This window comes from Schistocerca americana, chromosome 2 (genome assembly GCF_021461395.2).
Source record: "Schistocerca americana isolate TAMUIC-IGC-003095 chromosome 2, iqSchAmer2.1, whole genome shotgun sequence".
Classification (NCBI taxonomy): domain Eukaryota; kingdom Metazoa; phylum Arthropoda; class Insecta; order Orthoptera; family Acrididae; genus Schistocerca; species Schistocerca americana.
In genome coordinates, this window is record NC_060120.1 from 1030080006 (window position 1) to 1030105290 (window position 25285).

General features: G+C 44.1%; 1 protein-coding gene across 1 annotated transcript in view; it reads right to left on the reverse strand.

The window, feature by feature from the left end:
• Positions 1-10921, reverse strand: part of LOC124594652 — a 111647-nt gene extending 100726 nt beyond the window's left edge. The window contains exon 1 of the mRNA XM_047133022.1: positions 10777-10921. Within this exon, the coding sequence (XP_046988978.1) occupies positions 10777-10831 (55 nt within the window). The 5' untranslated portion in view covers positions 10832-10921. The remainder of the gene's footprint in view (positions 1-10776) is intronic.
• Positions 10922-25285: the final 14364 nt, after the last annotated feature.

Sequence of the window (25285 nt, forward strand, 5' to 3'; positions counted from 1 at the left end):
TGTCACGTGTCAGGGACTGGGACTTATCGATCGATTTCGCAGAGCCAGTGCCCACGTATCACTAAACTTCATGGCTTCCTCTTTTCTGTTAAAATTATCCACATGCTTATATTTTTCGATGGCTTCTCTATACAGCCGTGGATAACAGTTTGTCACTGAAGATAAAGTTTTGGTTTCATAAAACTTCGCTTCATAACTTCCAGACTGAAGAGCATGCTCCACAGAAGCTAATTTTTCTGTATTCCCAAGTCGCAAAGACTTTTACGTTCTTACAGTCTTGTATTCACGCTTCTCTTGGTAGCTCCAATGTAGACCTGTCAACAAGGAACCTTATGCACCCACAATCCGACAGAAGAGGGCTTTTATCCTTTCCTCATCGGAGTGGTTGACTTACAGGCTGACCCAAAAGTCCGTTACATTTGAAAATTCTTCACAGTGTAATGTAGAGACGTAAAATTTGACACAAATGCTTGAAATGACATGGGGTTTTATAGAAACCAAAAAGTGCACAATATCGCCAACAAACAGCGCTTCGTATAATACAAAACCAATAATTAGCGTAACAACTGATTTTTAAGAAAGACAATGTTCTTTGTAACAATTGTTCACCATGTCTGCAGTTATTCATCAACAATACCTGTGCCGGCCGCGGTGGTCTAGCGGTTCAGGCATGGATGTGCGTGATGTCCTTAGGTTAGTTAGGTTTAAGTAGTTCTAAGTTCTAGGGGACTGATGACCACAGATGTTAAGTCCCATAGTGCTCAGAGCCATTTGAACCATTTTTTTTTTAAGTAATCGGACTTCAGCCGTTTTTAAATTAAAGTCCTTGTCTTTCAAGTATCAGACTGTGTGGGGCCATCAGCCTAATTGAAGGTAAGGCTTTCTGCCTTGTGTTTTTCTTTCAAATTAATTTTACCTGCAGTCTTAAATCATGGGCCTTCAGCCGTCTTTAAATTAAACTCGATTGCTTTTCAAGTGTTAGATTTGTTGGGCCTTCAGCCAAGTTATAGAATTTACTTACGTGAGGCCTTCTGCCTGTTAAGTATTCTGAGTCTGAATTTTAAGTTAATGGCTTTCAGCCGTTTTTAAATTTAAGTGGTTGTGCCCTTAAGGCATAATATAATGTGGACTATTCAGCCGATAACTAAGTTCAAAAATTTTTGCTGTATTGTTTGGAGAACTAAATAAAGTTACACGTGTTTGAGTGTAACTGACAGCCGGCTTTTGGCCCCTTTCCACAAGTCCAACTACCTGTTCTGTCCTGCGGACTTAAGCAGGGCTTTCAGTGGGCCCACTGCGCAGCGCGGAGATTTCCTGGCTGATCCACACCAAACCGACCAACTGCCGCACACCCTCTAGCTGGAAACCATAAGCACCAGATCAAATATAGTACAAGGTGCGAATATCGATACACGCCACTGCTGCCACACGTAGAAAGAGTAAGAACCACGGCATAACAGCAATAACTGCGGGAAACCAAACGCAGAGTAACACTCAAGCTTTAAACCAACGCATAAGCCGGGGCCAGCACTGCTCGTTATTGAAAATTTAATCATTCACATAACGCCAGTTCCTCGCTAAGTTTCTTACTGCCTCAAGATAACGAATTCACTACCTACGTGCTGTTCTCTGCGCAGGGCACAACTACTGTAGAAGACTGCAAATTGGTGAACATTTATTAGAGCTTATGGCCGGCCGGAGTGGCCGAGCGGTTAAAGGCGCTACAGTCTGGAACCGCACGACCGCTACGGTCGCAGGTTCGAATCCTGCCTCGGGCATGGATGTGTGTGATGTCCTTAGGTTAGTTAGGTTTAAGTAGTTCTAAGTTCTAGGGGACTGATGACCACAGCAGTTAAGTCCCATAGTGCTCAGAGCCATTTGAACCATTAGAGCTTATGCATTCCATTCAGGGCGGTGGAAGCAAACAGGCACCTTACGTGTACTGCAGTCTTAGTACAAATGAGATCAGTGACACGTCGTCTGTGGTAACACGGAGGAGGTACGAAGGGGAGAAACATTCTTGAGGGAAGGGATTTATAATGTGCATGTATTTGTCGTCCTCTCTCTCACTGTTCGCCGCGCGGAGTGGTCGCGTGGTTTGAGGCACCATGTCACGGATTGCGCGGCGCCTCCCGCCGGAGGTTCGAGTCCCCCCTCGGGCATGGGCGTGGGTGTGTTGTTCTTAGCATGAGTTAGTTTAAGTATTGTGTAAGTCTAGGGACCGATGACCTCAGCAGATTGGTTCCTTAGGAATTCACACACATCTGAACATTTCCTCTCACTCTTCCTCTCTCTTCTTCAACTTGCCGTAAATCCAGAGATCTATACGATGAACCGACTCCTCCCCATGAAATCATGTTAATTGAAAAAACAGAGTCGGGGAAGGCGTGGTCCAGTTGAACGTGAAATATGGGTACCACATCTCACGTAGAAGTACTTATAATGTTTCCCGTAAAACTATTAAATGAAACTAAATGCCACTATAACAATCCGATTTGTTGCTAGATGCGCTTATATTATTCTAATCACTGAATGAACAATACAAATGAGTACAGATGCGGACAAGGAGGCAAAGACATGTATGCACGACCTTGATACAGGTGGTTGGGTTTGAGATGGAACGATATAAAAACCACTGCCAGTAATTATGCACAGTAGCTACATATAAACAGAGAACTCCGCGGCGAGGGACTTACAATCGGTCGGTTGATGTTAGCACACGTTGCCACTATGTTCCAAAAAGCCGCACGCGAAAATATGATTTTCATTGGGTCGTACCTCGGGTTTGTCGATCACAGAGAAAAGGGATCAAGTGTTGTGGACAATCTTAAAATAACGTTCTCGGGGAACCGTGAAACGTTTTTGGATATCCCTCACCGTTAGCGGGATCCAGTTCAAAATTACCGTATTTATGCACATAAATATGTAAGGTTAATATCCGGTCTGAAGCGTAAATGTAGTGTCAACTGACGTAGTGAACACATGGCAAGGGTTCTATGGTCATTAAAAAGGTTCTGAGGTCACAAAGATATGCTTTTAGTCGGCATTTTCTCACCAATAAAACTTTATGACGTGCTGTCTCTGTATAATGGGCGCTTCACGCCTGTACAATTACGGCTGTGCCCAAAGCGGTAGTCTACTGCAGCGACAAAAAACTTGCTTAAAAAGGTTCTTCAGATCCTGAGAAGATCTTAAAAAGACTGTGAAAAATTGCGTAAAACTGGAGAGACGGCAGCTTCAGCAATATATTTCTAACAACATTTTCACTCTTTTAAGAAACAAATCATAATCTGGCCGTTTTCGATGCTTTCCAGACATTTAATGCCTGAATATTCAGATGGAGACAGCCATCCTCCTGAATGCGAGTCCAGCGTGCTAAGAAGAGGAAGAAGAATAAGATGATGATGATGATTATGACGATGATGATGAATCTATTGGAATATAACACTTGAGAAAACTCCGACGTCTCTCGAGTATCGCTTCTTTTAGTTAACGATTGAAGTGTCAATAGAGAACCTTAGCTTACTGCTGCATACATTTCACTACACTGCATACATTTCACTACACTGCATACATTTCACTACACATGAAACGAACGTCAGTGTTGCTCTCTCTACGCTGAAACCTAAATCTTCCCTTATACGGGAGTGGATATCAATGCTTAATTATTTGCGAAAGGTGGAAAAGACTCACGGGCGACGGAAACTTCTGAGAACAGTGACGAATGGAGCTTAAGCCGGCTTTCCACTTGCAACTAATGTGACGCCACTCGGATAGTTTCACCAGGGCTGTACTTGGAAACACCCGGATTATGATGACGTTACGCGATTGACGGAAATTTTTGCAACGCTACAAGAAGCTCGAATCGTTTCAGCTTCGAACGCCACTTGTCTTTCACAACCAGCGATTAGCATCTTTTGATTGCTGCCTGGCGGCTGTGTCGAGACAACATCAATATGTTCGTGGTTCCACAACAAAGACGTGGCGTAACGATTTTTTGACAATAACATGACCTGAAGCGGTCTGTTTTCTACAGCAATACATAGAATAAAACCGTCCGTCCAGAACGTCCTGATCCCAGCGGTAGTTCGAGTCCTCCCTCGGGCATGGGTGTGCGTGTTTGTCCTTAGGATAATTTAGGTTAAGTAGTGTGTAAGCTTAGGGAGTCATGACCTTAGCAGTTAAGTCCCATAAGATTTCACACACATCTGAACATTTGAACAGAACGTCCTGAGATTGACTTTATTCCTCGCGTATAAGCGACGTCGGCGCTGAAACTATGTCGGCGATTTGAATTAACAAATGTAAACAATAGATGTGGATTCGAACAGTCACTTGTGAGCACGCAGTATACAAATAGTGGACGTGCGACAGCAGTGTGTCAACATTGTTGTGCAACAAAGCGCTATGGAGCAGCATGACGTCAATGTGACATGCCAGTTGAACAACTTTTCAAGGAAGGACTTTTCTTTCAGTTTCAACCAGTTGTTTCATCGTTCTGTGCCTCGTGTCGAGAGTGGATGACAGTTGACAGTGTAGAGCACTTGAAGCATTAAAAAGGCAAAAAACATCTTCCCATTTTTCTATGTTTTATCAACACAGTCTCTAAACTTTTTGGGCTGACGGGGCTATTCTACTTTCAGAATAACTTGTGAGACTCTTTCTTGTACTTGTATCACAACATTATTGAAACACAAGTTTGATAATTTGTGTGAGCTAGAGAAACATTTAAATTCATATTGAAGGTATTTTAAATCTGTCTGTGCTCCCTGCCGCCGTTGGATAAGCAGCTGCAGCAGCAAGTCGTATACTCTTAGCTCACTTATTTGTTACGTAGTTTAATTCTTAATTTCTTTGCGTGTTTTTGGTACTTGCGTTGTTTAATTCATAAATTTCGGGCGTATTGTAGTATTTGACAGTTGTAGCATCGCGTTTTAGTACCTGAATAGTGTAAAATTGCGTAGTCTCCTTCCGCCGCCGAGCAGTGTCTCAGCAGTGCGCAAGTAGCAGCATTACTGCATTTACTAGGCAATCTTGTATTTTAATAACCGTTTAAATTTTGTGTCGAATTGTTTGTGCTCTCTGTAGATTAGTTTAGACGTTCTTTGCACAACAGTTTTTAGCATGGATAGGGACTGCAACAGCTGTGTTAGGATGCAGGCTGAGTTGGCATCCCTTCGCTCCCAGCTTCAGGCAGTGTTGGCTTCGGTCACACAGCTTGAGGCTGTTGCCAATGGGCATCACTGTGGGGGTCCGGATGGGGGTTTGTCGGGGACGGCAAGCTCGTCCGACGCATCCCCCGATCGGACTGTGGCTGCCCGGGATACTGCCCACATTGAGGCTGATCCCTCACCTGTGGTAGAGTGGGAGGTCGTCTCGAGGTGTGGCAGGGGGCGAAAGACATTCCGGAGGGCTGAACGGAAGGCCTCTCCAGTTTGTCTGACGAACTGGTTTCAGGCTCTGTCTCAGGCTGATATTGATCTTCGGCCGGACATGGCTGCTTGTCCTGTTCCAGAGATTGCCCCTCAGTCTGCAAGATCCGGGCAGTCGCAGAGGGTGGGCTTACTGGCAGTTGGGAGCTCCAACGTCAGGCGCGTAATGGGGCCTCTTAGGGATATGGCAGCAAGAGAAGGGAAGAAAACCAATGTGCACTCCGTGTGCATACCTTGGGTAGCCATTCCAGATGTGGAAAGGGTCCTTCCGGATTCCATGAAGGGTACAGGGTACACCCACCTGCAGGTGGTCGCTCATATCGGCACCAATGATGTGTGTCGCTATGGATCGGAGGAAATCCTCTCTGGCTTCCGGCGGCTATCTGATTTGGTGAAGACTGCCAGTCTCGCTAGCGGGATGAAAGCAGAGCTCACCATCTACAGCATCGTCGACAGGACTGACTGCGGACCTTTGGTACAGAGCCGAGTCGAGGGTCTGAATCAGAGGCTGAGACGGTTCTGCGACTGTGTGGGCTGCAGATTCCTCGACTTGCGCCATAGGGTGGTGGGGTTTCGGGTTCTGCTGGATAGGTCAGGAGTCCACTACACGCAGCAAGCGGCTACACGGGTAGCAGGGGTTGTGTGGCGTGCACTGGGCGGTTTTTTAGGTTAGATGGCCTCGGGCAAGTACAGAAAGGGCAGCAGCCTCAAAGGGTGCGGGGCAGTCAGGACATGCGGGGGCCAAGCAGCAATCGGTATTGTAATTGTAAACTGTCGAAGCTGCATTGGTAAAGTACCGGAATTTCAAGCGCTGATAGAAAGCACCGAAGCTGAAATCGTTATCAGTACAGAAAGCTGGCTGAAACCAGAGATAAATTCTGCCGAAATTTTTACAAAGGCACAGACGGTGTTTAGAAAGGATAGATTGCATGCAACTGGTGGTGGCGTGTTTGTCGCTGTTAGTAGTAGTTTATCCTGTAGTGAAGTAGAAGTGGATAGTTCCTGTGAATTACTATGGGCGGAGGTTACACCAAACAACCGAGCTAGGTTAATAGTTGGCTCCTTTCACCGACCTCCCGACTCAGCAGAATTAGTGGCAGAACAACTGAGAGAAAATTTGGAATACATTTCACATAAATTTTCTCAGCATGTTATAGTCTTAGGTGGAGATTTCAATTTACCAGATATAGACTGGGACACTCAAATGTTTAGGACGGGTGGTAGGGACAGAGCATCGAGTGACATTATACTGAGTGCACTATCCGAAAATTACCTCGAGCAATTAAACAGAGAACCAACTCGTGGAGATAACATCTTGGACCTACTGATAACAAACAGACCCGAACTTTTCGACTCTGTAAGTGCAGAACAGGGAATCAGTGATCACAAGGCCGTTGCGGCATCCCTGAATATGGAAGTAAATAGGAATATAAAAAAAGGGAGGAAGGTTTATCTGTTTAGCAAGAGTAATAGAAGGCAGATTTCAGACTACCTAACAGATCAAAACGAAAATTTCTGTTCCGACACTGACAATGTTGAGTGTTTATGGAAAAAGTTCAAGGCAATCGTAAAATGTGTTTTAGACAGGTACGTGCCGAGTAAAACTGTGAGGTACGGGAAAAACCCACCGTGGTTCAACAACAAAGTTAGGAAACTACTGCGAAAGCAAAGAGAGCTTCACTCCAAGTGTAAACGCAGCCAAAACCTCTCAGACAAACAGAAGCTAAACGATGTCAAAGTTAGCGTAAGGAGGGCTATGCGTGAAGCGCTCAGTGAATTCGAAAGTAAAATTCTATGTACCGACTTGACAGAAATTCCTAGGAAGTTCTGGTCTTACGTTAAATCAGTAAGTGGCTCGAAACAGCATATCCAGACACTCCGGGATGATGATGGCATTGAAACAGAGGATGACACGCGTAAAGCTGAAATACTAAACACCTTTTTCCGAAGCTGTTTCACAGAGGAAGACCACACTGCAGTTCCTTCTCTAAATCCTCGGACAAACGAAAAAATGGCTGACATCGAAATAAGTGTCCAAGGAATAGAAAAGCAACTGGAATCACTCAACAGAGGAAAGTCCACTGGACCTGACGGGATACCAATTCGAATCTACACAGAGTACGCGAAAGAACTTGCCCCCCTTCTAACAGCCGTGTACCGCAAGTCTCTAGAGGAACGGAAGGTTCCAAATGATTGGAAAACAGCACAGGTAGTCCCAGTCTTCAAGAAGGGTCGTCGAGCAGATGCACAAAACTATAGACCTATATCTCTGATGTCGATCTGTTGTAGAGTTTTAGAACATGTTTTTTGCTCGCGTATCATGTCGTTTTTGGAAACCCAGAATCTACTCTGTAGGAATCAACATGGATTCCGGAAACAGCGATCGTGTGAGACCCAACTCGCTTTATTTGTTCATGAGACCCATAAAATATTAGATACAGGCTCCCAGGTAGATGCTATTTTCCTTGACTTCCGGAAGGCGTTCGATACAGTTCCGCACTGTCGCCTGATAAACAAAGTAAGAGCCTGCGGAATATCAGACCAGCTGTGTGGCTGGATTGAAGAGTTTTTAGCAAACAGAACACAGCCTGTTGTTATCAATGGGGAGACGTCTACAGATGTTAAAGTAACCTCTGGCGTGCCACAGGGGAGTGTTATGGGACCATTGCTTTTCACAATATATATAAATGACCTAGTAGATAGTGTCGGAAGTTCCATGCGGGTTTTCGCGGATGATGCTGTAGTATACAGAGAAGTTACAGCATTAGAAAACTGTAGCGAAATGCAGGAAGATCTGCAGCGGATAGGCACTTGGTTCAGGGAGTGGCAACTGACCCTTAACATAGACAAATGTAATGTATTGCGAATACATAGAAAGAAGGATCCTTTATTGTATGATTATATGATAGCGGAACAAACACTGGTAGCAGTTGTTTCTGTAAAATATCTGGGAGTATGCGTGCGGAACGATTTGAAGTGGAATGATCATATAAAATTAATTGTTGGTAAGGCGGGTGCCAGGTTGAGATACATTGGGAGAGTCCTTAGAAAATGTAGTCCATGAACAAAGGAGGTGGCTTACAAAACACTCGTTCGACCTATACTTGAGTATTGCTCATCAGTGTGGGATCCGTACCAGATCGGGTTGACGGAGGAGATAGAGAAGATCCAAAGAAGAGCGGCGCGTTTCGTCACAGGGTTATTTGGTAACCGTGATAGCGTTACGGAGATGTTTAGCAAACTCAAGTGGCAGACTCTGCAAGAGAGGCGCTCTGCATCGCGGTGTAGCTTGCTCGCCAGGTTTCGAGAGGGTGCGTTTCTGGATGAGGTATCGAATATATTGCTTCATCCTACTTATACCTCCCGAGGAGATCACGAATGTAAAATTAGAGAGATTCGAGCGCGTACGGAGGCTTTCAGATAGTCGTTCTTCCCGCGAACCATACGCGACTGGAACAGAAAAGGGAGGTAATGACCGTGGCACGTAAAGTGGCCTCCGCCACACACCGTTGGGTGACTTGCGGAGTATAAATGTAGATGTAGAGGTAGATGTACAAGAAATGCATGGTTGCAAAAAGGAATTTAAAGTGTCATCAATTATTATAAAGTAACTACAATAAGACCACGAAAATGAAGAACTTAATTTGTTGTTACTACACTTGCAAGCATGCATAAGTGCATTTAAGGTTCTGTGATAAGATCCAGCAATCATGACAATAAAGTAATAGAGAATTTCAGGTCTGTCTGTTATACAAGCAACCAATAATTTTATCTCTATATTTATATAATAAGTAGTCTGCAAATATGGTTTTGATTATAAGAGAGTGTTCGCCAAAAACAACATGATATTACCTGTCTATATTTCATTTACAAACAATTACGACTTTTGCAATTCCTTCTATTAGCACGTTATGTGCTGAAAAGGTTCATTCTATCATATGTGTGGTTAAGAGTTGTTTTTATGCAAATCGTATTAAAGGAAGGCAAATAAAATTGATTCATCATTAAAAGAACACCATTTGTATTTTCTCAGCAGCTCAGTTCTTCATAAAGCCGAGGAAATTAAAGATACACATTTTATGACAACCTATATTCACTACAGGTAATTTATTCAGTTCCGGTTTATGGCGCCACAGTCTGGTTATAAATGCACTAAAAGTCACAAGAGTATAGGCTAGAGTCAGAATAGTTGTGATTTACTGTAAGATCCTCTTATTGGAAGATTAAAGTACAGACGTCAGCTTTATTTACTCTTGCTTATTTAATGCCAGAACTTACGAGTTCTGTTTTTATTAACTTGAATAACGCATGTTAGCTCTAAATTTGGTACAGGATGGTGAATGAACCTTCGTGTTCGCCAGTGTATTTCATACCCACGTGTTATTTTTAAGCATAATTCACATCTGGACCCAACATTTGTGTTTTCTGTTCCTGTTACCTACACTGTGGCGTAGTTTTACTGGCATAATATGCACGCTGACAGTCATGCCCGTTCTTATGATTTTAGTTGACCCCGTATTGGGAGCAGCGGAACCGGAATTTTTATTGTGGAGGCGTCATGCCAGTTGCCGTGGCGCCACTTTACTTGCGAGTGTAAACCCGGCTTCACGGGGTTGTCAAACAAATAACGCCGCGATATTAGAGTGACTGTTTTGTTTACACATACAGCGCCACAGTTTTCCACTTTACTGCCAGGAAACTAATCACATGGTCCTTACACTAATTACGAATTTGAGAATATGTAAGGTACTATGATGTCGGCTTTCAGTCTCCAGTAACGCAGTTCCTAAAAACAAGCAGAAAAACTGGCGACTGTGCCTACTGGAAAGTTTAACACTAGAAACATGCCAACTATATGAAAGAAAACAGTTAGTTATACAAACAAGAATAGCACGATACTAGCGAAATTTCGGAAAGTAAGAAGCGAATGTACACGCCACTGCCTACCGTATATTTGCCATGATTATCGAACGTTTACATGGTCTAAAACGCAAAAGACAAGCAAATACGTATGTTAACTACAAAGAAAACATTTATTCGTATGTTCTGAATGCGTGTTGCGCAAAGATACTGTAACAGTTCAGTCAGAACAAAGACCGAGAGGTAAAGAAAATGCACGCAATACTTCTCGAGTCGCGCTAAAATCAAATAAATGACTGGAACTGAAAGCAACAGTTAAGCGTCCGCCGAAGCCCATATTGACACGACAGTCTTCTGGAATAGTTCATCATTTTGAAAACGCATCCTGTGCTGGGATACCGGACCGCTGCCTTTATCGAGCCAACCGACCACTGACAAAGATGAACGTTCACGTAGCACAGAAAACTAGATAATGTGTACGTACCGTAACAGGCGGCCCCAAGAAGAAGGAAGAGCGAGGTCGCCCAACGGGGCTTCATGCTGCCGACAATCCCGGCGCTATAGGAGTCGCAAAGATGCGGTGAGACTTTCCGTAGACTCAAAAGCACGTTCACCTGCCTTCGCCACGTTCAGCTCACACAACATGTGAAACAATGAAGAGTCGCGACTGATAATGCTATCGGCAGTGCCTGTCTTATCTCGCGTGCCGTAGATTACAGAGATCGAATGAGGTCTGTCCATTAGCAGGCGTCAAAGACCTTAAGATATATCCCAGTGTGCGTTCCTGTCTATAATCACGTCTGCTCCACCATTTTGCCCATGCGAAAGTATAAGGTAGTCTTAACTGATGAAGCAGAGTTTTATTATTAGTTACTAGCTTGGCGTCCGCTGCTCCGGTCTACTAGACTGTGTGGTCTTCACAAGTGTTTTTTTTTTTGTTTCCCTTTAATCGAATTTTTATGTTGTTCACAAATTGCAAAACCTTCTAAACTGTTCACGCTTATTAAAGTCATATAAGCGTCATCTTTTCCGAATTTTCTTCTGACCACAAAGCGAATCTGGTAGCTGGAGTCCAAGGTTTTCTGTTAATCATGCCTTCTGCGTTCTTGTGGTATTATTTCCCTAGAAGCTTTCATCCTCAAAACATATTTCTTTACATCCAACCGAGAAGTGAAATACCAAGTTTCATAGGGTTAGGCCTAAAAAAATTTTTGAGTAACAAAATATTTTCTTAAATATTATCATCCCCTATTTCATCCCCTTGGGGGTTAATTTTCCAAATACAATGAAACTTTTTTTTTTGTTTCTGACGGAGGAACCAAATACCAGTTTTCGTACTTCTAGCTTCAAAATTGCCTTAATAGCGACATACTTTCAACAAACTTTTCATCCTCTATTCGCAATTTCGAACAACACTTTTTTAATGATGCTTGCACTAGAAGATACACACGCTATCCAAATTTCAAGTTTCTACCCCTAGAGGTACGGGCTGGGCGATGACGAATCAGTGAATCAGCCTGGCCCTATTTCACCCTCTTAGGAGTTGAATTTCCAAAAACAGTAAAACACGTATTTTTTCAGTTCTAACCGAGAGGCCAAATACCAATTTTCATAGATTTAGTTTTAAAAATGCTTTCGCAATGAAATATTTTGATAAAACATTTGATCCCTATTTCTCCTTCTTAGTGGTTGCATTTTCAAAAACAATGAAATGCGTATTTTTTTTATTTCTAACAGCGAAGTCAAACACAAATTTTCATAGATTTAGCCTCAAAAATGCTTTCATAACGAAATGTTTTGCAAAACTTTTCATGCCCGTAGGGTTTTAATTTCTAAGAGCACTGAAATACATTTTTTTTTTACCGAGAAGTCAAACACCAATAGACGTAGCTTTAAAAATACTTTAGTAGTTCTTTAATAACGATTTATTTAAAAAAGACTTTTAGCCGCTATTTCACTCCCATTGAGGTTAAATTTCTTAAAATTCTGAACGCGTATATTTTTTAATTTCTGAACGAGAAAGCAAATATCAGTTTTCGTACGTCTAGCTTCAAACTTGTCTTAATAGCGACATATTTTCAAAAAATATTTCCTCTCATATTCCACCCCCTTAGGGGTGTAATTTCCAAAAATCCCTTCTTAAACGTCGCCTACAGTATGAGGGTTGGAAATTTAATAGGCAACTATTTGTTTACAGCTCGTACAAAATAGATATGTGTTTCAAAGTTTTACTGGCGTTCAAAGTAGTCACCAGCATTGTGTATATCCCGTTGCCAGCGATGTGGAAGTCGTAGGATCCTCTTAGCAGTGCTAGTTGTGTTGACAACTCGAGCGCCGCGGTCTATTGCCCGACGAATTAATAGCTGTTCTGGAGCGAATGCCGTGAAGTGTCTTCTTCAGTTTAGAAATAGAATTGAACTCACTTGGGCTTAGAGTAGGGGAGTGCGGTAGGTGGTATAGCACTGAGCAGCCCCATCAGTCAAACAAATCAGTAACAGCTTGCACTCTACGTGCTCGAGCATTGTCCTGCAAAATGATGGTCAGGTCCGGCAGAAAGTGCCATCACTTCTGTCTCTATGCTGGTCATTTTTGGAACACAACCTACGACCAGCAAGGCTTGCGTTTTCTCAGAGCTGATGGAGATGCGCCGCTTCTTTGTGCAGTTTTCCGTCCTTGCAGACATCTTGTATCCAGGTTCCTAATTGTCGAACAGGAGAAGTATGCGGTGTCATCCGCGTCTTGCGTCGTTGGGATGTCTGGCGTTCAAAGTAAAGGACGGTCCCCAGGACCGAACCTTGGACCACACCTGCACTGAATGTTCTCCTGATCGACAAAATGGCTCTGAGCACTATGGGACTTAACATCTATGTCATCAGTCCCCTAGAGCTTAGAACTACTTAAACCTAACTAACCTAAGGGCATCACACAACACCCAGTCATCACGAGGCAGAGAAAATCCCTGACCCCGCCGGGAATCGAACCCGGGAACCCGGGCGTGGGAAGCGAGAACGCTACCGCACGACCACGAGCTGCGGACTCCTGATCGACAGGGATCCAGCGATCTCGACTGCGAAAGCCATACCGGCGGAAGAGCTGTTTTCGTCTCGCAGACGGCAGCTGTTTCCCTTCTCGCACATGCAAAGCGACCTGTTCCCTGGGTATAAAGTAGTCGCCATATCCGATGGTACCTCAGTACCGGCGTGATTGTGCACCCACAATCTCACCTGATGAGGGGGCCAGCTGGATCGTTGAAATATCGTGTCGTCAGGTCGATGAAGTGTAAATGTTGCGCATGCAAGAATATGTTCTCGCCATTTCGCAGAAACAGATTACTTAAGGGATTTACACTCTGAATTGCTTAATTTGCTCCGAAAAAGAATGCTCAAGGCAGATGCAGTTCCTTCGCGCAATTTGCCGTGCAGTAGTGCGACTGTCAATGTGTCACCCGCAACAGAAGACAGAACCAAACGGTATAAGAAACGAGAACTACATAAGAAATCTCTGTAAACTCTGGAAAAGCTGTCACCAAATAAGAAACATTATAATAAGAGCACATGTTTTTTTTTGAGACACAGATAAAGTTACTTTGATGAATACTATAGCGGCTTTAGAAAGAAGGAATGCTGTTCATACAAACAAGTGTGTGCAACTTCGAGCTCTTAAGTAAATTCATTTCAATGCGATTAAGTGAATAGTTTCTGATTTATTTGAGCCGAGGTTTCGAATTTCAAGTGTGTGTCAGTGTGGTTGTGATCTAACATTTTACCGATGTGTGAGGCATAAGCTGCGAAAGAGTATAACTCATCAGGTTTAATTGTAATATTTTAGCAGCAGAAAAGCAGTTTAGACATCTCATTTCTGGTATAAACAAAATCTTCCGCCAAAAACTTGACGTAAACGCGCATGCCGTGTCGTCTGCTTGTGAGCGCTTGCTTCCACGCTGACGTCACTAGGCCAGCCAATGGCAGAGCAGAGCGCTTACTGCCCAACCTTATTATTTAGTAACCTTGCTTCCACCCCTCCCCTGCGTTTCCCTTCTGCGCTTACGCGTACCCTCCGTTTGCGTGAAGTGTACATGGTTACTGGTTTGTTTTGATAACAGCCCAAACAACACCTGAAATGAAAAGTGTTCCACCAAACAACAGAATTCAGATATTTGTCAAACATTGTGGAGATGTCCGTCACGTAAGGTATATTAAAGTGTTAAACTTCCATTGCTGTCCGTCTCTGTAGCGTAGCGATAACGTTACTGCCTACGAGGCAGGGGGCCCTGGTTAGATTCCTGGCAGGGGACTGGGTGTTGTGTGTCTTTCATCATCATTTTCATCGTCATTGACTAGCAAGTCGCGGATGTGGCGTCAACTAAAGAGGACTTGCGATACGGAGGCAGAACTCCCCCGCATGGGGCCTCCCGGCCAACAATGCCATACGATCATTTCATTTCATTTCACTTCCATTACCTTCGGAACTGATCTCCGTCATCAATGTCAATATGACGTGTGACCCACGAGCACGAATACACTCTCGTATTTGTTGTACATGGAAGCAGACAACCCCTGAATGTCAGGGTGAGGAATTTCTTGCCATGACCGAAACATTCCGTGTGGATTCTCGCAGACTGGTGGCTGTACACTGCGTACAGCAAGAGAAATGCGCTGGCAGTTGGCAGTGTAGTTGACAGTATTCGACACGGAAGTGCAGTAGGCCCGCGGGAGGCAGGGTTACAAAGCCAAACAATGCCGCACAATTCATTGCAGCATCCTTGGTAGCGTTCTTCTGCGTGACGTGTTCCTTGATAAAATGGTTTTTTTTTTCCCCTCATGCGCTAGCAGTGTTTGCCTCCTTACGCAAACTAGCACAAACAGATTTTCGACGTTAACAAGGTATTGCAAAATTCACAAATGTTATGTGTAAAATATCGAATGAAGACGTTAGCTTCATTTTTCGTGGGGGAGAACGGAAACTGAAGATCACTGATCATTGATCATTGATCGCCTCACGTCACGAACACACAAGCCTCGGTATTTTCGCTGCTACTGTTTTTACCGTCTGATAAAGAAATTACAAAATTTTGTATAGATTCTTCTATTACGTCTTCTTCTACACTCCTGGAAATTGAAATAAGAACACCGTGAACTCATTGTCCAAGGAAGAGGAAACTTTATTGACACATTCCTGGGGTCAGATACATCACATGATCACACTGACAGAACCACAGGCACATAGACACAGGCAACAGAGCATGCACAATGTCGGCACTAGTACAGTGTATATCCACCTTTCGCAGCAATGCAGGCTGATATTCTCCCATGGAGACGAACGTAGAGATGCTGGATGTAGTCCTGTGGAACGGCTTGCCATGCCATTTCCACCTGGCGCCTCAGTTGGACCAGCGTTCGTGCTGGACGTGCAGACCGCGTGAGACGACGCTTCATCCAGTCCCGAACATGCTCAATGGGGGACAGATCCGGAGATCTTGCTGGCCAGGGTAGTTGACTTACACCTTCTAGAGCACGTTGGGTGGCACGGGATACATGCGGACGTGCATTGTCCTGTTGGAACAGCAAGTTCCGTTGCCGGTCTAGGAATGGTAGAACGATGGGTTCGATGACGGTTTGGATGTACCGTGCACTATTCAGTGTCCCCTCGACGATCACCAGTGGTGTACGGCCAGTGTAGGAGATCGCTCCCCACACCATGATGCCGGGTGTTGGCCCTGTGTGCCTCGGTCGTATGCAGTCCTGATTGTGGCGCTCACCTGCATGGCGCCAAACACGCATACGTCCATCATTGGCACCAAGGCAGAAGCGACTCTCATCGCTGAAGACGACACGTCTCCATTCGTCCCTCCATTCACGCCTGTCGCGACACCACTGGAGGCGGGCTGCACGATGTTGGGGCGTGAGCGGAAGACGGCCTAACGGTGTGCGGGACCGTAGCCCAGCTTCATGGAGACGGTTGCGAATGGTCCTCGCCGATACCCCAGGAGCAACAGTGTCCCTAATTTGCTGGGAAGTGGCGGTGCGGTCCCCTACGGCACTGCGTAGGATCCTACGGTCTTGGCGTGCATCCGTGCGTCGCTGCGGTCCGGTCCCAGGTCGACGGGCACGTGCACCTTCCGCCGACCACTGGCGACAACATCGATGTACTGTGGAGACCTCACGCCCCACGTGTTGAGCAATTCGGCGGTACGTCCACCCGGCCTCCCGCATGCCCACTATACGCCCTCGCTCAAAGTCCGTCAACTGCACATACGGTTCACGTCCACGCTGTCGCGGCATGCTACCAGTGTTAAAGACTGCGATGGAGCTCCGTATGCCACGGCAAACTGGCTGACACTGACAGCGGCGGTGCACAAATGCTGCGCAGCTAGCGCCATTCGACGGCCAACACCGCGGTTCCTGGTGTGTCCGCTGTGCCGCGCGTGTGATCATTGCTTGTACAGCCCTCTCGCAGTGTCCGGAGCAAGTATGGTGGGTCTGACACACCGGTGTCAATGTGTTCTTTTTTCCATTTCCAGGAGTGTATATTTGACCTTGGAATCTCTTTCCACACGTGGTTCACGACGTCCTTCCAATTTTCTGGGATTATTCGTGTGACAGTCACATTTACCAGGCTCTCTGTGTCGCGCAACATAAAAGTTTTATTTCGCTCCGCGACATCTGTTTTTATTTGACCTCACACAGGTTCGATGGCGTTGTAATTGTAGTGGTAAGGTGAAAGACGTGTAACTTTGTGGCCATGGTTCTTTGCTAACGTGTCCTTTACGTACAATAGTGGAAATTAGTATAAAGACTGGATTCCTACGAAAGTAATAATACAATGTCTGTAGCACACTATACTGGAATAATTATGAATGTATTACACACATATAAAACGTAAAAAATCACGACGGAATTACATAGTTTCTTTCATAACACGAGTTACAAAGTAATACGTTTGCATTTCCTGAGTGGAAATTAGTATAAAGGCACTTGCTGTCCTGTGGTGTTATTGCACTGTTAGTGCTTTGTCCAGCCTCCGCTCTTTGACCTCAAAAATTCTCTTCGGCATTGATTTTGTTAGTGTTTGTAGTTGTCATAGTGAAATTGTCACCCAGTCTTCTCGAATCGCACTTGTCGTCCCACATACGGCCTCTAATTGCCTTCCATTCCGATAAGCACGCCTTGCAAGTATTCCTCAACGGTTTTCCATGGGGCTCATGTCCGGGCTACGTGAAAGCCAGGCAAGACATCGACATATTTTCACTTTTGGCTGTAACAGAAACATGTACAAATACATTATCTCGTTGAAGCATTAGACTATCGTTCCCTAGGTCCTCATATATTCTAATCGGTTCTTTCTCTAACATCTCAGTGCACATGTAAGCGTACATTGTAGTGTTCAGCCAAGCAATCTTTAGTGCACAAGGCTGTGTAAATCACAACACTCCCACCATAAAAATTTTTGCTGATTCTTACCGCTGCTCTGTTCGTATATGATGCCAATAATATTAGAACCCGAACGGCTCTTGTGCATTAAACTCTTCTCATAACTGAAGATAAATTTACCGCATTTTCAAGTCCATGACATACTTTTTTCAGCAAAATCAGATCTAGGCTGTTTATGTTTGAGTGTTAGAGCAGGTTTCTACAGTCGTTTCTTGAATGCAAATTGTTTGTCATATGCCAAAATTTGTCGTACATGTCTGACAGTTACCGAAAACTGTAAATTACCAACAAGGTGAGAAGAATAATGGTTTGTGGCCCTAGTTTTGCGCAAAAGGAAGTTTCGGTGCCTCAAATAACTTTATAGGTACCTCATTTTTACGTACTGTTCATATCGTGCACCCAGTCTAACTAAATTATCAGTCACTGTGCTTGAACGATTCAACTTCCTCGCGATATGACGATTAGAGAGACACTGATTTTTGCTTTTTCATTTCATGATAACTAATGCAGCGTGGCATTGTCAGAATCGTGATTTAAGTACGCAACACGCACTGTTACTAATAGTGTCCGTTTCCTATCCGAGTAAAGGCACAAATGCACACGCACCACACAGAGACAACTGCCTTTATAATTAATCCCACCCTGTACCACCGGAATCATTGACGCCGGCCGCTGTGACCGATCGGTTCTAGGCGCCTCAGTCCGGAACCGCGCGCCTGCTGCGGTCGCAAGTTCGAATCCTGCCTCGGGCATGGATGTGTGTGATGTCCTTAGGTTAGTTAGGTTTAAATTGGTTGGTTGGTTGGTTTGGGGAAGGAGACCAGACAGCGAGGTCATCGGTCTCATCGGATTAGGGAAGGACGGGGAAGGAAGTCGGCCGTGCCCTTTGAAAGGAACCATCCCGGCATTTGCCTGGAGCGATTTAGGGAAATCACGGAAAACCTAAATCGGGATGGCCGGACGCGGGATTGAACCGTCGTCCTCCCGAATGCGAGTCCAGTGTCTAACCACTGCGCCACCCCGCTCGGTCTAGGTTTAAGTAGTTCTAAGTCTAGGGGACTGATGACCTCAGATTTTAAGTCCCTCATTTGAATCATTTGATTTGAATCATTGATGTTTTGTTGAATACTGTTCTATCACATCAAATGCGATGCCATTTGACTGCATTTGTCAGGATACTGGATCTCATGCTGCTGCATATACACTGTGCCCATCTATTCCAGCCAAAAATGTTAATTTTCCTACATGCATGCCGTTATAGTAATTCCCGCTACTGTATTGCTTCTTCTGTGGCTTGCATAGTTTCATTAATACCAAAAGTTCAAAGCTTATTTTACCATCATTCAACCAGTTGACCATTTCGTCTCTCCTTGCAGGAGCCTTTGGTGCCTTATCTAACTGTAAAGAATCGTGCGGCGCGTTGTTCACTATAAAAACTGTACCAGAATCGACATTTGGTAGCAAACAAGTAACAAATGTATCTGCTTTCATTTCCTCGTGGTAATCGACTGTTTCTCTGATTGAAACATCGTCACAAAACCGCCCATAGAGCCAGGTTGAACATTAATTAGCCGCCCCCCTTACCAGTTGGCACACTCATTAGTTCCGTGGCACGTGTCATTTCTCCAAGCGACGGATCGTGCATGACGCATATACATTCTCCGGATTCATTGCTAGCAGGTCACGCAGGAAAGACATCTCCCTGCCGCAATGTCTCCGCGTTCCATTACTGCACTTCTTCTTGAGAACTTTTTCCACCTAAAGGCAATTTTTTAAAAAGCATTGGAAAGACTTGTCGTTCTGCATTTTGACAAACCACTGTCCGACAACGATGTCATAAACTTCTTAAGTTTCCGTTACTCCTTCCTTATGCAGTACGCTTCTACTGGGTGATTTTTCCCAGCGTGTACAAACTCTAGGGATTAATTGATCAGAGTGTACGGAACAAAAGAAGGTCTAATGAACTCAAGTCCGAAAATGCATGGTTTCCATGCTAGAGACCATTTATTCAACCATACAGTGTTACAGAGACTGCGGTATAACACACACTCTGCCATGCAACCACGGTTACAGTACGCGTGGTTTTCCTCGTAGACGGTGGTACAGTTCCTCATACGCCATCCCCTAGCGCCCTCTCCTGCCATTGTAATTGGTGATATGTGTCCGATTCACTTCTCTTGCTTACTCACCTTGTGCCGGCCGAAGTGGCCGTGCGGTTAAAGGCGCTGCAGTCTGGAACCGCAAGACCGCTACGGTCGCAGGTTCGAATCCTGCCTCGGGCATGGATGTTTGTGATGTCCTTAGGTTAGTTAGGTTTAACTAGTTCTAAGTTCTAGGGGACTAATGACCTCAGCAGTTGAGTCGCATAGTGCTCAGAGCCATTTGAACCATTTTTGAACTCACCTTGTAGTGGATGCGATACAGCGTTGTACACAATGGTTCCGTATTCTAAATCGAGAGCTTGCGGCCATGGTCTTTACCTGTGTTGTTGTTGTGGTCTTCAGTCCAGAGACTGGTTTGATGCAGCTCGCCATGCTACTCTATCCTGTGCAAGCTTCTTCATCTCTCAGTACCTACTGCAGCCTACATCCTTCTGAATCTGTTTAGTGTATTCATCTCTTGTTGTCCCTCTACGATTTTTGCCCTCCACGCTGCCCTCCAATACCAAATTGGTGATCCCTTGAGGCCTCAGAACATGTCCTACCAACCGATCCTTTCTTCTAGCCAAGCTGGGCCACAAATTTCACTTCTCCTCAATTCTATTCAGTGCCGTCTCATTAGTTACGTGATCTAACCGTCTAATCTTCAGCATTCTTCTGTAGCAGCACATTTCGAAAGCTTCTGTTCTCTTCTTGTCGAAACTATTTATCGTCCACGTTTCCCTTCCATACATGGCTACACTCCATACGAATACTTTCAGAACGACTTCCTGACACTTAAATCTATACGCGATGTTATCAAATTTCTCTTCTTCAGAAACGCTTTCCTTGCCATTGCCAATCTACATTTTATATCCTCTCTACTTCGACCATCATCAGTTATTTTGCTCCCCAAAATGCAAAACTCATTTACTACTACAAGTGTCTTATTTCCTAATCTAATTCCCTCAGCATCACCCGATTTCATTGGTCTAAAAAACTGCCGAAAATCGTCTGTCTGCAGTATGAGGACGGACTAAACACATCTGCTCCGGGACTCACTTGGATCAACATCAGATCTCGTAAATAACACCAAATGATAATTTAATCTCATGAAGCTTGGGTTGCAACAGTTATTTCTAACTTGAAAAACAATGTAATAACAAAATAGACCGTATTTATAACTATTACATAATGTGTTTATTTATTACTACATAATATATGTGTATATTATATTCACAAAAAACGGGAAGAGTTTGACAGAACACTGAAAGACCTGAGTCGAAACAAGGCCCCGGGAGTAGACAACATACCATTAGAACTACTGATGGCCAAGGGAGAGCAAGTCCTGAAAAAACTCTACAATCTGGTGAGCAAGATGTATGAGACAGGCGAAATACCCTCAGACTTCAAGAAGAATATAATAATTGTAATCCCAAAGAAAGCAAGTGTTGACAGCTGTGAAAATTATCGAACTATCAGTTTAATAAGTCACGGCTGCAAAATACTAACACGAATTCTTTACAGACGAATGGAAAAACTGGTAGAAGCCGACCTCGGGGAAGATCAGTTTGGATTCCGTAGAAATGTTGGAACACGTGAGGCAATACTGGCCCTACGACTTATGTTAGAAGATAGATTAAGGAAAGGCAAACCTACGTTTTTAGCATTTGTAGACTTAGAGAAACCTTTTGACAATGTTGACTGGAATACTCTCTTTCAAATTCTGAGGATGGAAGGGGTCAAATACAGGGTGCGAAAGGCTATTTACAACTTGTACAGAAACCAGATGGCAGTTGTAAGAGTCGAGGGGCATGAAAGGGAAGCAGTGGTTGGGAAGGGAGTAAGACAGAGTTGTAGCCTCTCCCCGATGTTGTTCAATCTGTATATTGAGCAAGCAGTAAAGGAAACAAAAGAAAATTTTGGAGTAGGAATTAGAATCCATGGAGAAGAAGTAAAAACTCTGAGGTTCACCGACGACATTGTAATTCTGTCAGACAGAGCAAAGGACCTGGAGGAACAGTTGAATGGAATGGACAGTGTCTTGAAAGGAGGATATAAGATGAACATCAACAAAAGCAAAACGAGAATAATGGAATGTAGCCGAATTAAATCAGGTGATGCTAAGGGCATTAGATAAGGAAATGAGACATTTAAAGTAGTAATGGAATTTTGCTATTTGGGGAGCAAAATAACTGATGATGGTGGAAGTAGAGAGGACATAAAATGTAGACTCTCTCTGGCAAGGAAAGCTTTCCTGAAGAAGAGAAATTTGTTAACATCGAGTATAGAGTTAATTGTCAGGAAGTCTTTTCTAAAAGTATTTGTATGGAGTGTAGCCATGTATGAAAGAGAAACAAGGACGATAAATAGTTTAGACAAGAAGAGAATAGAAGCTTTCGAAATGTGTGCTACAGAAGAATGCTGAAGATTAGACTAGTGGATCACGTAACTAATGAGGAGGTATTGAATAGAATTGGAGAGAAGAGGAATTAGTGGAACAGCTTGACTAGAAGAAGGGATAGGTTGGTAGGACATGTTCTGAGGCATCAGGGGATCATCGATTTACTGTTGGAGGGATGCGCGGAAGGTGAAAATCGTAGAGGTAGACCAAGGTATGCATACACTAAGCAGAGTCAAAAGGTATGTAGCTCGCAGTAGTTACTCGGAGATGAAGAAGCTTGCACAGGATAGAGTAGCATGGAGAGCTGCAGTCTCTGGACTGAATACCACAACAACAACAACAACAACGCATACTCCTAAATATTTTATCAACGTAAATGCTTCCAGTGATTATCCTGCAATCGTATTATCATGAAATAATGGTTCTTTCTGCCCATACGTGTGCAGTACGATACATTTGATTATGTTGACGGTCAATTACCACTCCCTGCATCAAGCGTCAATCCTCTACTCGTCTTCGCTACAGTGTTCTAGAGTTGCGACTTCTCTGCACACAACACCATCATCCGCGATAAGGCTCCTGGAACTTCTGATGTTGTCTATTATGTCATTTACATACAGGATGTTTGTTTTAACTAGCGACAACTAAATATATCTAAAACAACGCATCGTTCGAAAAAAATGTTCTGTTCGAAAAACCGATATTAGCAAATATGATATCTGTCTGCTCTACAACTGGCAACTATAACTGTCCACCTCCTACCCACACCTCCTGAGTGGACGGGGACAACTTTGTATTCTCGAATGGAAATCCCCCCCCCCCTACATCCTACTTGTATTGCTCATAAATGGGCTCAACACCAAAAAAATACATCCGGTTTACTCAAATAATTGTTTTCCATTCGTGGTATATGGTACTGTAATCGACAAATATCGGGTATGCCCAGGTATGCCTTTTTATGCAATTAAGGACCGACACATTTGATTCTACATCTAATTTACGGTGTAAATGTAAACCTTTGTGTTCTAGCGGTTAATATTTATTTCGAAATTTACTTTAATGTTGCAAATTTGACTAATTTGACTGTACAGAACCATATGGTTTGCCGTTTCAGTGTCTGGTTCGAAACTGCGATTTGCGTTATCCAGGACCAACGTATATGTAATAGTCTTTTGTTCCAATTGGGGTACTTGATGTTGGTGAGTCTCCTCGCATCTCACCGCTGGGGTGCTTGATTTTGGTGAGTCCTCTTGCTTCTTAACAGTGGGGTGCTTCTTGCAGCCTCGCCATACATTAAAATTATTTCGATAATCTCTGCAACAGATACAAATGGAAGCAGTTAATTCCATAAATTATCTGGGAGTACGCATTAGGAGTGATTTAAAATGGAATGATCATATAAAGTTGATCGTCGGTAAAGCAGATGCCAGACTGAGATTCATTGGAAGAATGCTAAGGAAATGCAATCCGAAAACAAAGGAAGTAGGTTATAGTTCGCTTGTTTGCCCACTGCTTGAATACTGCTCAGCAGTGTGGGATCCGTACCAGATAGAGTTGATAGAAGAGATACAGAAGATCCAACGGAGAGCAGCGCGCTTCGTTACAGGATCATTTAGTAATCGCGAAAGCGTTACGGAGATGATAGATAAACTCCAGTGGAAGACTCTGCAGGAGAGACGCTCAGTAACTCGGTACGGGTTTTTGTCGAAGTTTCGAGAACATACCTTCACCGAGGAGTGAAGCAGTATATTCCTCCCTCCTACGTATATCTCGCGAAGAGACCACGAGGATAAAATCAGAGAGATTAGAGCCCACACAGAGGCATACCGACAATCCTTCTTTCCACGAACAATACGAGACTGGAATAAAAGGGAGAACCGATAGACGTACTCAAGGTACTCTCCGCCACACACCGTCAGGTGGCTTGCTGAGTATGGATGTAGATGTAGATGTAGATTAAGCCAGCTGTACCAGAACAGGCTCCAGAGAGTAGTGGTGCTCAGACGTTCGGTGCATGTGCTTATAAAGGCCCCGGCGCTGGTGATCGAGTAGGCCAACGCAACATGTCGACACTCTGTAGAGCATGTTGGATTACGACAGCGGTATGTGGACGAGCGTTATCCTGTTGAAAAACACTCTTTGGAACGCTGTTCATGAATGGCAGCACCACACTTCGAATGACCACACTGATTTACAAATTTGCAACCAGTGTGCGTGGGATGGTCAAAAGAGGTATCCTGCTGGTATACGAAATCGCTCCCCAGCTGTACCTCCCATGTGTCTAGCATACAGACAGGCTGGTTGCAAGCCCTCAAATGGCCTCCGTCTAGCCAACACATGGTGATCACGGGGACCGTGATAGAACCAGCTTTCCTCAGAAAACACACCAGACCTTGACCCTTCCCTCCAGTGCGGTTTCACTTGACACCACTGAAGTCGCAAATGGCGATAGTTTTGAGTCAGTGGAATGTACGCAACAGGGCGTGGCTCGGAGCTGTCCTTGAAGTAACCAATTTGTAACAGTTCGTTGTGTCACTGTGGTGTCCACTACTGCTTAAATTGCTGCTGTAGATGCAGTACGATGCACCAGAGCCATAGACCGAACACGATGGTCTTCCCTCTCGGTAGTGCCACGTCGCCATCCGAAGCCCAGTCTTCTTGCGTTTGTACAGGGTTATTACAAATGATTGAAGCGATTTCACAGCTCTACAATAACTTTATTATTTGAGATATTTTCACAATGCTTTGCACACACATACAGAAACTCAAAAAGTTTTTTTAGGCATTCACAAATGTTCGATATGTGCTCCTTTAGTGATTCGGCAGACGTCAAGCTGATAATCAAGTTCCTCCCACACTCGGCGCAGCATGTCCCCATCAATGAGTTCGAAAGCATCGTTGATGCGAGCACGCAGTTCTGGCACATTGTGTCTGTTCACTTCACCATTAAGAAAAAATGTTGCTTCATCACTGAAAACAAGTTTCGCACTGAACGCATCCTCTTCCATGAGCTGTTGCAAC